Below are 16,270 nucleotides of genomic sequence, written 5' to 3'. Positions count from 1 at the left end.
GGGTCAATCGACGATTTCACGAGGAGCTTCTTCCGCGTAGACATTAACGCCCCCTGATGTAGAGGGTGAATCTCTCGCTGCTAGGGTATAAAGGTAAGCCGCTTGTTGCGTCGTTTATGAGCCCCTAGCTACCTCTGTTGAAAAGCCTAGGTGTATGAGGCGAAGCTGGACCCACCACTAACAAGGGAAGGCACGGATGTGTCCCCCTCAGATTTTAATGGAACTTCGTATGCCTGTTAAGCAGTCAAAAATAATACGTATCTTTTTTTATCGGCTGAGACGCGACTTTAATGGATGAAATCACCCCTCGAAGTTTCGATCAGAAATTTTTTTGTTATATACAAATTATATTTTGGACAATTTGTTAGATCATATTATTCTGCATAATAAAACCGCAAACCTCGTCCATTAAAAGTTTTCATGTATCTTCTTTGATTTTCGAGGTAGTACTTTCGGGTCGAAACTTCGAGAAGTGGTTTCACCCCTTAAAGTCGCGTCTCAGAGGATAAAAAAGAATACGTATTCCTTATTTTTGACTGTTTAACAGACATACGAAGTTAGTACTATTAAGTACTAAGAGAGTTAATAACAGAAAATGTTTTTTTAGTCACATTTTTTAATGGGAACTATGTTGCCCACCCGGTCGTGGAATTTATTGTTTATGTAAATCCTTAAAATATTTGAAACCGTGACCAACTAGCAGCAAACTGTTCTTTAATACGTCACTGACATAAACAAACTCATTTGTAGCTATACAAGACGTATGAATCCCATCCACAATGCCCCAAACGCGAGCATTTGATTGAAAGGTCTCAGGCACTATAGTTCCCAAGGCTGCCATAAGATTCGCCCATGTTAGAAACTACATTTCCCATCCGTACCGACTGTGTGTTTAACACATTTTGTCTTACCTTTATACCCTAGCATAGAAAGATTCACCCTATATATCCAAAGCTACAATTTTTCCAAGATTCCTATTAGACCTGGCTAATGGAAACCCTCCATCGAGTGGATGTACCTAATCGTCGTGATCCTATTATGTACTTTCATTTCCTTCTCCAGGAACCGATCTCTAATCCTACCGATTCACGGGCAATCCCACTCCGAACATTCCGAACGTGTCCTCCCGTTCCCTTTCATCGATCTTCGCGTTCCGTGTCATCCAGTGAAAGTTCCCCTGGAATACAACACGGTAATGTTTTCCTCTGCATCGATGAGGCCAGCCTGCTTGCCGGTGTGGATTTCCGTTCAAGGTGTATCGTTATATCCTGCGAAGATTCTGGCCCCCCTCTTTTATTTCGGTGTTTTGAACGCGTTACGAGCCGTTGGTGTCCAGGTTTTGCCGCCCGAACCTTCGCGACTCTTGGACTTTCGGTGTCTCCGCTATCACGGAGAACGCACCAGACAGAGAGAGAGAGAGAGAGAGAGTGAAAGTTCCCGCTGGCGGTGTTACACACGCGTGTCGAGTTTTTGGCATTGGGCGTTGGGATTGGAGGGCCTCGGCTGGTATCGAGGTCACTGGTGCCACCACCACGGTGGATCCACGACATCGGTACGATCGCGTGTGGCCCGCACAACTGGCTGCTGCCCCCAAAAACTTTGGGCTGTGCGAACCGTTCACATCGGCTGCTCCGCGCGCGCGGATACCCGACGACCGTCTGTCTCGTCGTCGCCTCTTCCGGGCCTCCAGCGGGTCCGTTTGCCGTCGCCGCCTCGTCAGCTACCCGCGACGAATCGCGGAAGTGAACCGTCCGTGAGCCTGGATAGATTTTTGCAGTTTATCCAGACTGTCGACGCTCGAGAAATGGATCGTGCAGTGACGGCAGAATCTCTTATTCTTGTGACCAGGCCCAGTGTTCGGTCGTGATGATCGATCGAGAATCCTCTGGGATCCAGTTTGCGTGCAATCATTGGTGATCCAGAAAGGAATCGTGCGTTTAGTTATATGGACCACTTGTGTGATCCAACGTGACATTCCTTGTGAAACGTTCGATTCGATCGACTTGGATCGGGATTGAGAGCTGGGATTTTCTTGGATATTATCATTTGGTTCGAAGACATCGTAACTGTGACATACCATGTGCGCGAAGATGAGTGTGCTGCAAGGTCGCCACATAGGTAGGAGGTCTATTTTAAACTCGATCTAGCAGGTGCTAACAACCCGAGTGATAAATATAAAATTGTGCCTGGCGTTGGCCGATGTTGGGGAGAAATAGAATATAGGATGCGTCCGTGGATACGCTGGTAGCATGCAATTCGTAATCGGTAAATTAGGTTTGTGGTACGGATTTTTTTAAGTTTCGAGTAATCAGTCATAAGTGAAAGTACACTTGTTTTGTGTACTTGTAGGAAAGTTTCTATTTTTTAAGAGCCGTACGATATGTATATCATATTTTCAGAAATAACTTTTTATTGGTTTTGATTGAACGAAAAAAGGAAGTATACCAAAAGAAGAGGGAGGTAATGATGAAAAGTTAATCTTCGAGAGTGTAAATTAAAAAATCATGGGAGCAAGCCAAAAATGAAACGGTTCAGAAAAAGCGCAAGTGTAATAATTCATATTCTTCCACCCTTTTTATTGTCTAGTACTGAATAGAAAGTTATATTAACAATTATACCAGTTCTCTTTTCAAATAACTGTAAACAGAAAAGAGTCTAAAAATTGTAATTAGAAATATTGATTCGAAGAACACAGAAATGAAAAAAATGTTGAAAAAAAACATAATGAAAAAATATGAATAATTTCAATTTTACCGAATGGACAACAGCCCCGACAAATTTATCGTGAATCTTTAAAGAAAAAACCTTCAACTTCGCTTAACGAAATTTCTCGTCTTTCCGTTTTGGCGATCCGGATTTGCGGAAATTCGCGATCTGATGACGCAACCCGAAGAATTGGTTTCCGTGGTGCAACGAGGTGTCAGTTTGTCAGTGTCCCCCGGGTCAATAACACCGAGTCGCGATTTCACAATTGCACGGTTCGCTAATTGCAAATCACAATTGCGACTACGCGACAGCGACCGAACGCGGCTCTCAGATAGAAATATTCCTGGAGTAGCTCTGTATCTAACTAGTATCGGAGACGAGAAATAGAAATTGTTCACGGAAGGCAAACGACCGATTATCAGGACTATAATCTTGATAAACTTATGATTTTGATTTCATGTGATAAAGAAATGAATTTCTAGAAGATAATGAGAACCAATTGTTTTAGGTAATAAGAAGGTGACTAATTATACTGAATTAACAAAATTGCATATCAGTTAGTGAAACATTTCGGAAGCACAACAGACAAAATAGGTAATTATAATAGTAAGATCTTAGATGTTAGGAAACTGTACAAGAATTCATATTGTTTTTCTGTGTGCATAGTCTAATTTCATATTTCTTTTGCAAGTCTAATATTTTTACTGTCTGAAGCTTTAAAAAATCTTAAGTACTTATCTTATCAAAAATTTACAAGGAAGATTGATTTAGGAACGATAAATGCGTTAATCCCATAGGATTTCCTCGATTATGTTTGCATTGTGGAATACAACTCGAAGAGACTCTATTGTTTTTGTCACACGGAAGCAACAAGCGTCGTTCCCTACAATACATCTCGTCAGACTACGAACGATCACTGTAGGCATAGCATGGTCGATTGCGTAAAGGAATAGAAACCTGGAACCACGGGGTTCTTCGTTGCTTCGCAACAACACGGACTTTTGCTCCAGATTGCAACAGTTCGAGGCTGTACCAGAAACTTCGTTGCACGCCCGCTTATCATCACGGTCGTAGTTCGCACGGGTTATTCTTCCATTCGAAATATCAGAATATTTTTACAAAACGCGAACGAGGATTGTTCCTACGGGCTTCGCGAAATTTCGTCACGCGTTTCTGTCGCAATGTTTTGAACCAGCTATGCGCTGATCCGGCGAAATGGTTTCGCTCCTAAATATGATCGTTGAAAATTACTATGGAAGTGCAAACATCGGTACATACTATCGTTTCATTATTTCAAGATATTTTGTCAGCATTACTTAATCATATTTTAACAATTGGTGCATGCTATTTTATCCGTTGTTCTTGGTTTAACGTAAAATTCGAATTCCATAGGTTATTCTCATCAATTTGTGTATTTTGAAGAATTTATTCATCTATGCGTTTTTTTCAAGTACAGTAGACTCCAAAAGCTTCGTTGATGCCGATAAGGATACGGTCATGAATGTCTTCCTGTGTCACAGTATCATCAATAAATGTGATAAATTTTCTAGTTTTCTTAAAAATTACGAAATCGGTATTTTTTTCTTTTTAATTCAATTAATCACACCTTTCCGATTTTTCAAATTGAAATGTATACGTTATAAAAAGGTATATTACCTACCAATCGCAACGCGTAGGCATCGTTACCGCGGAAACTCGGCCAGCAGACTCGCACTCCCATTGGTCGGGGTTTTTCATTAATATCTCGTTAACAAAGCCTTGGATAACATTTTTGTTAAGGAAAAACTTATTTCAAATCACCTCACGAGTCTCCCATTTCTGTATAGTGCCGTATGAAATCAGTAGACAGCAGTGCAATCACATTTACGTGACGCTGGTCAATAACCGGTGGCAAACAAAATCACGTATACTTGACAGTGGCCGTTAAACTGTTGACATCTTCGTCGACTCTGATTCCGTCCGGTCATTTCGGACGCACCCCGTAGATCGGTCTCGTCACGAAATTCGATGTTTCCGCGCCGCTCGTCGGCTTATGACACAACACGGCAGAGCTTGCCGTAGGAAAAGTAAGGTAAGGCCAGAGTGGTATAATAGAAACTTTCACCGCGGAGGTTCAACGTACCGAGCAGGCCTGACTCTCACTGGCCGCTGTTCTCACTGGTTCGCCGTAGCGGCGCTCGGTCAAGCATCCGAAAAGACACGATCCACCTCGTGTACGTATACGTGTGTTTCTGTTCCGTGCCTTCTCGAGGAAGCCTTTTCCCTTCTTTCGTTGCCGCGTGCCGACACGTAAGACGAATTAAGGGGGAATATTTATAACGTTGCCCCATTGTCGTTGCAGAACGAGACGCGGAGAAATTTCTCGCGGTGCGTGGGTAAGCCGACCCTCTTCCTTCCTTCCTGCCTGCCTAGCCTCTACAGCCGGGTGCCTCTCTTTTCCGTCCACGTAACAGACGGTAAACGACGAACGCTAACGGCGACCTATTGTCGTTGACACGCGCTCGAGAGGACTTTCCTACCGGATAAACGGTTAACACGAAAGCGTCTGAACGGCGATGCAGTTCGTCATTGAAGTAGATGGAAATTGCGCTAATATAGTGCGCATATTTCATACAATATTATGGAAAAAGATTTTGTAAGGTTTTATAGAGACTCGTGGTTTTTAATTATCTTTTTTTATAGAAGGATAGATCGATATTTTATGTGTAGTCTTATGGAGCGGAAATGATTCGTGGGATACTATTCGTATGCCTGCGAGTGCTAATTTTTATGCGAATAATATTAACTTCTTTTATGGTTTAGTGTTGGGAAATTAATATCACATTTATACATTTTGTTTCCGAAATGGTGCCACGACCTGAAAGAATGTGATTCTATATGCAAGAAAATAAAACATAAATGTAGTGTAACGTTTTTTTCGTACGATGCTTCGTTTCCAAGATAATCAACTTTCAAAATTCATGGAACGCATGTGTATTCGTAGTGGCAATAAGTAGAAACAGAAAGTGATCTACAGACGCGGTAGCAAAGTCCTATTTAATTGCACGCGTATCCCATAGTGCAGAGTTTTCCTTTTAATCGCCTCTTAGAAGTAGAAATTACTATAAAAATATTCTCCCTCGATCCTACAGATCATATTACTAAACTACGAATATTCGTGCAAATTTACATTTTTATAAAGAAAGCTTCAAAAATCGACGTCGAGAAAAGAAACTTCTTTCCATTATCAAGAATTCTTCATCTAACAAGTTTACGATTTTTTATCACAGTATTTATTTTATCTTGCTTTATATGTCCATATGTATCACCAGCCCATAGAATCTGCTGTCTATTATTATTATAACAATGATTTATTTTGTTTGCTCCCGTGAACGATTGCGACCAGCTGAGATAACGCGATACACTCCAGGAACTGGAGTTTCTCATGTTCCGTCTGCTCTTCCACCACCATTTGCCTCGCGCAAAAAAGAAAGTTCGGTGAATGTGCCGATCAGGAATCCTCGTTTTTGCCACTGTTCGAGGGAAAGACTCGACCGGAAGCGAGAAATTCAGCCGCGAAAGGGAATTTTTGACAATGGTTCAGAAAATGTACGGTCATCAAACTCAGTTATTGGGAAACTGCGAATGGTTGTTCAAATATTCACATTATTGTAAATTACTTCAGAAGAACTGGCTTCAAATGAATACGCATTTCCTTTGTTAACGGTTCTGTTTAAATAGAAACATAATAAAAACTATTAAATAACGTGAAAATTTTTATTTCACTATATTTTCTATATTCATGTAAAAAAAAATATTTACAAACATCCACTTGTTAATAGAAATTTTTTCATTATAACAGATTTATCTGTGCAAATACTAGTTTTATACACTGTACATCATGGTCGAGATAGGAACATAAACATAAACATCCAATAATAACCACCACAGGTGGTTGACGCGACAATAAATCCCTGACTGCAGAGGAAAACAACAAAATTAAAATAGCAAAGCCAACGGGAATAATGCAACGAAGAAAGATGATTCATTCGTAAATGATTACTGATTCCTGCTTATATGTATTTGCAATTTTTGTTCTTTCTTTTTACAACTTGTTCCACTGTAAAAAAGAGATATCCTGAAGAGCTCGTTGAGTCGACTACTTTGTAGCTTGATTAACATTCATCAGCGAGCAAACTATTCGTCGTTTCCGCTGATAAGTCAATTCGAAGGTGGAGACATGAAAAACGGGGCTGTTACACATCCGCGAAGACTTGCCTAGATAAGCGATAACTCGGTTTTTCAAGTAACGGTACCACGGGAGGCGAGATAAAGCGTGCGAAGCTCGGTTCGACGTCACACATTGACGATAGGACGAATTGCCAACTATGTTAACTACGTTGATAAACCCAAAAACATTGGAGGATGTCTCAGATTAATGTAAACACAATTCACCGTTTTCGGTGAAGATAATAAGGAGATGACAGATTTTTATACGAAAGTAAATTTTCTAAAATAATTTATAAAAACAAGAGCTAATGTAGAAATTTCTTTGGTTTCGGAATACAATAAAAAACTAGTTGCATCAGATGTAAGTTTTTTTTATTCTATTTCATTCAGCACTATTGGCTATAATTTCATAAAGTCCACAGTCTAATAATAAGCATTCCATTCTTTAAAGACATTTTGAAATTTCAAATAATACAGTGACTCGCACATTTGTTCATTCACCTAATAATTAAATATGGAAATTATTATCTGATTCCGAGTTGTGTACCTGACTATGTACATAATAGTACGAGGTAAAAAGTGCGATACAAAGTATCTGCTTTTTACATTAGATTGTTGGGAAACTAATAACTGACTGTCACTGATTCTTACAATGTTACAAATCTGCATAATTAACATACTGGATAAAATCACTCTCTACCACAGTCTATTTTAATCAGATAAAGTCTAATCTTTGATCAAGCTACACACAGAACTCAAGAAATTGTAGAAATTATTTTACCCTCATCTTGTTCAAACAGTCACTTATTAGTAGACTGCGTGTCTTGACACAAATTCAGATTTTAGTAAATCAATTTAAAGAACTGAAATTATGTCTGAGATTTATTTCGTTTATTAAAGTTTCTTTTGGGTCCAAAGTAGCCTAAAGTCCATACTGATCTACATGAAAATTCTTACTTTATTTTGTTCTGAATACTCAAATTTACGATAAATGTGTCTTACTATTATCCACTAACCTAATTAAAAATTTGTTTGTTTCTTTCACAATTTTCACCCGATGATCCTTACCAATCCAAAAATATCCATTAAAAAAGATCCTCCAATGGAAACTCCAACGATTCCGTTACCTCCAGGAACACTGAATTCGGAGTATTCGACATAAAAAAATTGTAATTCATGGACCGCGTCGTGTCGAGCTCGCGATCACCGCAGCAGATTAATCCCCGTTAATTCGCTTTCTCCGCGGTTAGTAATTTTGACGCTCGAGCCTCGAGCTACCTTTTTTCGTATGGCGTGTGTGGGGGGGAGGGGCACGATCTCGCGAGGCAGCCTTTAAATTATGCCGTGAAGTTTCCTGGTCGGCCGTGGGGGGCATTATTTTATCCCCGGCTCATTACCATTGTCAAGAATTCGTTTCCTCTTGCGCGAGGCGAGATCGGATCGCGAGCGCTCAAACCGGGAGCCGTGGAATAGAGGAAGAAAAAAAAATAGCGGGAGGGCCCAGGAGAAACGGAGAGCCTAGAGTCAGACCGTGAGGTAGTGGGGTGGGGGAAAGTAGACCTAGGATGTCATGGCGTGGGAGAGTCACTTTCACCATCGTCGGCCCCTATAACGGTAAAATCTACACGACACAAAAAATTACGCGTTCCGTGCCGATAGATTCCCCGATGATGGTACCCGAGCTGACGGAAATATGTCACGGTGGATTTACGAGATGTTTTTTTCGTCGTGGTTCTCGCGCACACGAGAAAAATGGCGGGATCAGGTTCGGAACATGTTTAATTTGAAACATTTATCTATTTCTTTTCCTTAACACTTTAATTACCACGTCACCTAAGTATGGGTGATACGTATAGTGCAAAGAAGCCTGGATTATTTAGATACTGTTACAAAGTTTTGCGTGAAATTAATAGGGTAGTATAATTTAAAACAAGATCAATAACGTCTATTAACTAAACGCATATTTTGGACAATTTGTGACTTTGAAAACGAAATAAAGTGGGTCTGACAACGTACGGCCCTTTTTACTGTGGCAGTCAACGTGTTAATGCGACAGAAATTGATATTGACAGTGTGACTGGTAATAGGTAGAGCTATTAGATGATTTCAATGGGAAACAAAAATAGTCACAAATGAAAATAAAATAGCCACAAGATTTTTATGAATGTTGATTAACGAAATCATGAGAGTCCAACCTTCTATATATCAAATTAATTTTTACATATTGTTCAAAATGTTGTTTACGTGCATATATTTCTTACTGCTGATCAGTTAAACACGTGGAATTTAAATTGTCAATCTTGAAGGTTTTCATTTTTTCAATACAAGTTTTTCACTTTAAGATATTAATAATGGAAAAACTGTTATGTGTTTTAAAAGTTGCGCGGTGTTCAAAACGATTATTGATGCTTTTCACTCACTCTTCGATGAATTCCGTAACCTCCTTCTTGTTCCGTTGATTATAATACCAGCCGGACAGTCTGAAAATAGATTTGCAGAAATAAATACGTTGTTTGAACGGTGCGAAAAAAAACATTTTAATTCGACTGAAAATATTGCAATAGCCGCTTGTTCAAACCAATCGCCGATCATAGAACATTCTACTTTCTTGTTATATAAAATTAAGTGTCTAACCTTTCGTTTTATTATGCAATCAATATACACGTGAAACTGAAAGTTGCAAATATCAATGTACTCTTTGTTGACATTTTCCGCGTGACTAATATTTACGAGGAAACATTTTTCTTCCGGTAATAGAATATTGACTCATCGCGAAAGCCTTGATATGATTTTCGAAAAATAAAAATAAAAGAAATTATTATATATAATAACTGTTAATATTTAATTTCGCGTCTTTTATAATTTCTTCTATTAAAAATGCTTCAAGATATCCCTGTATTCTACTTGTCTGATCAGGGGCCGTTCTTATTCTACTTGTCTGATCGTGGACGGTTCCTATTCTACTTGTCTGATCACTGGTAGTTCCTATTCTACTTGTCTGATCACTGGCAGTTCCTATTCTACTTGTCTAGTGTGCTATTGCCCGTAGGAAACAGTGCTAATCCACTGTACATAATATTCAATCCCCGAAAGGATTCCATTGCGTTTAGAGATTAATGAACATCTATTTCTCAGGCCGGTAATAACCGTAGAAATGCGTCTGTTAATTTCGCTCTCGCAGCGTTCGCGACGCGTCTGAAACACGGTAACAACTAGTTACACAACGTCAGAATTATCGCGCCGACGTCCGAGGTTCGATTACAAACACGGGGGCAACGTAACACTGACGGAAAAGAAGAGGGATTACGATTCCTCTTCCTCCTCGCACTGCCGTCACACTTATGGGTGTATCACGACTATGAAAAAATCGATTTCCCCTTTTTTATTAGACTTCCATGAAATTTTATTAGGTCGAATCAATCACATTTATCGTTGTCACGATACATTACGTAATTATTCGGTGAAGTGATTCACCGAAGGTTGAACTGTTGGTGTTTATGCAAATTCACATTTATGTAGAGTAGTTGTACAGAAGATGAAATTAGGTATATATTTTGGTTTACTTTAGCGTTTACTACATTAATACATATTTATGTTTGATTAATTAATGTGAATGCAAAGCGAATGTTTATATAAATTCACATTTGAATATACTAATTTACAGGAAATAACATTAGATAGAAATTCATATAGACAGTGAACAGCTACTGATTATGCAAAATTTGATTAGGTGGAAATTAAAATAAAAATATTATTAAGTACAATTAATTTTTCTATTTTATCGTGGCTGTACACCTGCGTATGATATGAATACACAACATCTGCAGTATAATAACCACATAGTTCCTGCATAATTATGAATTACACATAATTATTCCATGAGGGCATATGTGGATCATTAAGATATATTGAAACCTTCGAGAGAGCGCGCGGTAAGGAAACAAATACCATCGACGATGCCGCCATGAAGCGACGTAGCGTCGTTCGCGCAGATGGCATTGCATTGCCAGCTAGACGAGAGTGCATTTCTGCGCGACTTGTTAAATAAAATATTAATTTTTACCGCTACAACAATCCCTTATATCCAGCCCCTTACAAACATACACCAGCTCAATATAAGAAAAATGAGTATATTCCATTATCGAAAACTTCATTTATCCCCGCAAACAAACACGCGTCAGCCGATAAATTCAAATCCAAACTAAGTTCCATCATAATTCCTCGAAAACCTTCCAACGATCTACAGTTCAGCTGCACTTGAAATATTCAGGCAGCCCGGATCGCCGGAAAATTGCCGTGAAACGCCTCGTGCGGAAGCGCCTCTTTAATGAAGCAAATAACACGGGGTATAGGGAGTGAATCGCGCGCGCGCGCGCGCGCGCGGAGCCTCGAAAAAGCCTAGGCGAAGATAGCGGAAAGTCCGCTTTGAGCTGCACACGCTGTGTGTGCACGCGCGCGTGTTCGTGTATTCACACTGGTACGTAAATACGGGGATCGCCGGCGGCCTCTCAAGAAGAGACCGTAGGTTAGTGCATTGGCTGCACTTTCCGTCTCGGTGTGTGCATGTGCACGCCGCCGGCACCGCTCGGCCGTGTGCATGCGTTGGTTACGCAAGAACGGTGGTGTGTGTGAGACTGGTGACCCACATACGCCAGGGAGCAAGGACCCCGGTGCACACACCACGTATATATATGTATATATATATGTACTCGGCTCCCCGTGCCGCCACCGCCATGCGCCAACGAGAGCTGTGTGCGCGAGTGTGCACACGGTCATGCGCACGCGCGTCCCCGCCCCCTTCCCCCCACTCCTCTCCATGCCGTCTGATGCGCCGCGCGCGACTGTGTGACCCATGTAACCGCCATCTGGCGGTGATAGCGATCACCAATGCGCACACTCGGCCCACGTGGGCCACTGAGAGAGCCCCGACGGGGTTAAGCCGCTTTCACGCGTGGAGACGCGCGCGGCAATATGCACTTGACTGAGAACGAGAGTGTCGATGGGACGCAGTGGTGTTCGTCCGTTAGTGTTTCGAGGATTTTTAACACTTTACCTATTGCGCGTGTGTACCAAAATGAGTACGCAACTGGACTCTATAGAGGATTTTCTGATGGTATCCATGTATGGTCACAGGGAAGCACTTCATTCTATGAGTTGGGTAGAATAAATGGATGCAACTACCGTTGATTTGTATAGTTCAGAAAAATGCAATCTATAATGTTATAAGTTACAAACTGAAACTTATAATGTTGTAATTTGATTAATAGCATATATAATTGATGAATTATAAGTGTTAATTGTAATCATTATGTAACATATTTTCGACAAACATATACGAAAACAATCGAAATGAACTTCGAAAATTTGTCGGGTTCGTGAGTTATCGAATAAGACTTGGCCGACACGTCTGTTCATTACTTGCCGTATCTACTGCCTCTAAGGACAAATGCGCGCCTATCACAGAAACGTTTAAAGGACATTTATTATTTTTCATGAAGAATCTTGCCTTTTCTCAAATGTGTCATCAATAACGAACCCACCCAGTATAGAACACGTAAGCAAATACAATACAAAATGTTTTCATAAAAAGAATAGAAACCTAGGTAAAAGCTTGAGATGACTTTATGTAACGTTAGAAGGAAACTACTCGATTAGATAATAGATGAGGCGAGTGCAGAACGCGAAGAAAGTCGTTTAATGTTGCTAGCCGCGTTAAAGAGAAATCTGTGAATTAAAAGCACTCGACGTAACTGAGAAAGTTTTGCCACGATTTTCTGATTCGTGAATATTTTCATCAATTTAAGCGCGGGAAGACTCAAAAGCTGGTGACATGCCAATATCCAGAATTAATTGGCACCAAGTGGTAGCCTTTGAATTGAAACATCTACAATGTTTAGGATGAACGAAATCATCCTGTCTTTGTGCTCGATCAAAGTTCCTAGTCGTCCCATAAACATATTTTTGGAATGATGCTTAAACGTCATGGATAATCCTACCGCCCATCAGTATCCAAATGATGAAACGAACAATACAGGGATTAACTCGTCTACCATGATTAATAAAGTAAAGGCTCAATCTAATGTATATTCTCAATTTTTAAAACATTTCTCTCGTTCTGATTCTTATGTACGCAAGAAGAAAAAATTAACGAAGAACGTAACACACACGGTAATCTAAGACGAAATGTCGAATCTAAATTAAACTGTTGGTTTTTGAAACATTTATTCTATAGTTCTAGCCTCCTCTGGAAGGAAAAATTAACCAACAAAATGGTATACCGCTCAGAAGTATCAAAACGATGAAACAACCAAGAACTAATCTCGTCTTCCTCGATTGACAGACGAAAGGACGACTTTAAATTACATTCTTAGTCTACAAAGCATTTCTTCCGTAGATTTCGCGTGCAGCAGAAGAGAACGCGCAGCAACAAAGTGGATATCGCGATCTATCGATCACAGGTCTCGAAACGAGCACAAGCCAAACACGCGCGACATGCAAATATAGTCGCGTCCCAGCGATCGTGCGCGATTGGCCTGTATTATCCACGACATCGCGGTTTATTAAAACGACCCATGGTGTGTCATAGATCGTTTCGCCGGGGACGATCGTTAAACCAGCGGTTTCTGCTCTTACGTCGTCTTCTTTCGTTGTTAATTACAGACGGTCGGGTGTCCAACGATAAGACGCGATTTGTCATTATCAGAACACCCGGATGAGTGGTCTGGCCGGTTATTAAACTGACCTGGTCCGCCAATCGTCCGGGACCTGGAGGCCTCCTCTGTCCTCGAGCCGCTGGTGCAAGACGTCTAAAGACGATTTCGCTCGTGAAGGAACGGCTCCGCGTGGACGACGCCTCTAATTATCCTATTATAACGCAATACAGGAAGATTCCGTGAAGCTCTCATACCAGATCGTGATCCCAAGACGAGCTCGTGCCCCATCGAATCGGATGGTTTCGCGCGGTCCAACGCTGAAAGATACGGCCACGCAACGATCCAATTGTATGCTATTGGCTAAAGAGGGGTTAATGGCGAACTATGCGTTCGCCGTAATCGCGAACGCGTGCGTCCGACACACGTACTTTCACATTCAGTCCGTTCTCTTTTGCGATAGCCGATATCCTCGGCCTAGCGAGATGACTTCCACCATTATCCGCGAAGCCACTTGTTATTGCAGGAACTTGTTTGGAGATTTTTGGAAATATTTCCGACAAGAGTAGCGATAGATTTCGTGAAAACAGTCTGGAGTTTTCTATTTTCCTAATGGCAATGATGGATTACTAATCAATGGATTGCGGATGTTTTTCCTTTTACAGCGTTTCCTGACTTGTGAAATGTAGTGAAATAAACATTTTAAACCTGCTGCCCTCTTCGGGTTTATATTATTTAAATTTTATATCTACTTTTTTGTTTATTTCCCATTTCTGGAAAACAAATCATTTCAAAGTTTGAAATAATTTTATTCGAAGGGATACAAACGTGAGGAATATGTGAGGAGAACAGGAAAGTTAAGGAAGTTCAACGCCATTTTTATGTTATTGTTAACATATTAAAATCCTCAATACAGGAGACAAAATTCCATTCAACATTGATTTTTAAATATTAAGTCTGAATCTGTGAATTTGCATAAACATCCACAGTCTACTAATCAGTGACCATTTCTTCTTGCGAAGGTAGAGAGACGATAAAAATTAATTACATTGAAAGTATTTAAAGTTCTCATAGAAACCGTGTATATATCGACTTTCCTTCAGAACTTTGTTCGCACTGCTAATTTTCACGTAAATAACACATTTTCGAAGTGACACTCGTCTAAATGAAATGGAGCTTTATTCGAGTTTATGCAACTGGATTGAAGACTAGTTAATAGAAGTGTGCTTTATTGTTTCGAAGAACTATTGTAACACGTGTCAGTAACGTCACTTTGGGCCAATTTCCTACTGATCGATGCACATAACTCCATTTTCAGTGAATTTACTATTATCCATACTGCATTAAATTTAATATTATTCATCTGCTTTTAAAATGTAATATTTATAACAATTAAATACCTAAACGGGACAAGAATACCTAACCCAGACCTCCAATGAATTCGTAACCTTTTTTTCAAATTTACCTCACATTCGATAATTGTTTTACTATCCATGAACAAAAATTTATGTACAAATAATTTTCGCGTCATTATTCACGATGTTTTTAATGTATTGTCAATTCAAAGAAACTAACTTTTATATAATCTTGTTTGCAGGAATTATGACCCTTACGAGCAGCCCGTGTGAGCTAGACAACATGAGCTTGTTTCAAGACCTCAAGTTGAAAAGGAGAAAGGTCGACTCCCGATGTGGTAGTGACGGTAAGAATCTATAATTTTTCACTTACGAATCCTTTTGGTAAACATATTTCGTGCGTTCCACGTTCATCACTTATGATTTACGATTCATGTCCTCAAAAATGTGCTTCCCAAAAAAAATCGTTTTCATATATTACACCACCCATAAAAATACGCACTTAGGTTCATACCTTCCATTCGTTATTAAGAATCACTTTAAAGATCCTCGATCTCCAAGTTTGCAGCATTTTCTCACAAGTATATATCTACATCATCATTAACCCTTAAACACACGGACCGTGAATACACCATTCCTTTTTTTCCTAATTTTAGAAGACAGCAGCAGAATATTCGTTTATCATTTAATTTAATAATTTTCTATTTTAAATGGTAAATAATTAGGCTTAAAGAAACATTTTTCGAGTAAAAAATGTAGATAAATAGAAAACTTCTCCGTACGGTATATACACCTCCTGTGTCCCTAAGGGTTAACAATCTACGGATGTTTATGCATTTCTAGAAAATCCTATCCTCCTTAAATTATTGATTTTAACAAAATCCTTCACGTATGAAATAATCGTAATGTCCAACGATTTTCATTTTAATGGATTAGCGTCTAAAACGATGCACAAACATCCACAGCCTAATCATTAACGCTAAAGGAGAGAAAACAATACGTATAGAGGTTCACCGGCAGGCGTAATCATGTCTTCGAGAGGGATCGTATATCATATATCATTGTCTGGCTGCAGCATAGCATATAGGCAAATCTTTTCTTGCTCGGAATACCCAGAACGAGTCATGAATGTGGTCAGCGCAACCGTAATGAATAGTTACCGCCCATAATGCTGTATTTGATACCCTTATTGCCCCGGATTTTCATAAGCCCCGTGTATTAGACCTAGGTAGAACCGACGTGAAACGCATTGCTGCATCAATCATATCCGTTCATCCGTTCCGCTTTGAAAACCACGAAACGATTGGACCGTACCATTAGAGGGAGCCGCGACTTTTAGAAGCGACCGGT

The 16,270-nt window shown here is 39.9% G+C and overlaps 1 protein-coding gene across 1 annotated transcript in view; it reads left to right on the top strand.

Annotated features, from left to right (window-relative positions):
• Positions 1-2,078: 2,078 nt before the first annotated feature.
• LOC107190081 (hormone receptor 4) overlaps positions 2,079-16,270 on the top strand; it is a 36,979-nt gene continuing 22,787 nt past the window's right edge. Inside the window, exons 1-2 of the mRNA XM_015578808.1 lie at positions 2,079-2,118; positions 15,163-15,267. Of these exons, the coding sequence (XP_015434294.1) occupies positions 2,079-2,118; positions 15,163-15,267 (145 nt within the window). The remainder of the gene's footprint in view (positions 2,119-15,162; positions 15,268-16,270) is intronic.

Source organism: Dufourea novaeangliae, unplaced genomic scaffold, assembly GCF_001272555.1.
Source record: "Dufourea novaeangliae isolate 0120121106 unplaced genomic scaffold, ASM127255v1 scaffold172, whole genome shotgun sequence".
NCBI lineage: Eukaryota > Metazoa > Arthropoda > Insecta > Hymenoptera > Halictidae > Dufourea > Dufourea novaeangliae.
Note: the sequence above shows the minus strand (reverse complement) of the source record. Positions and strands in the feature narration are given on the sequence as shown.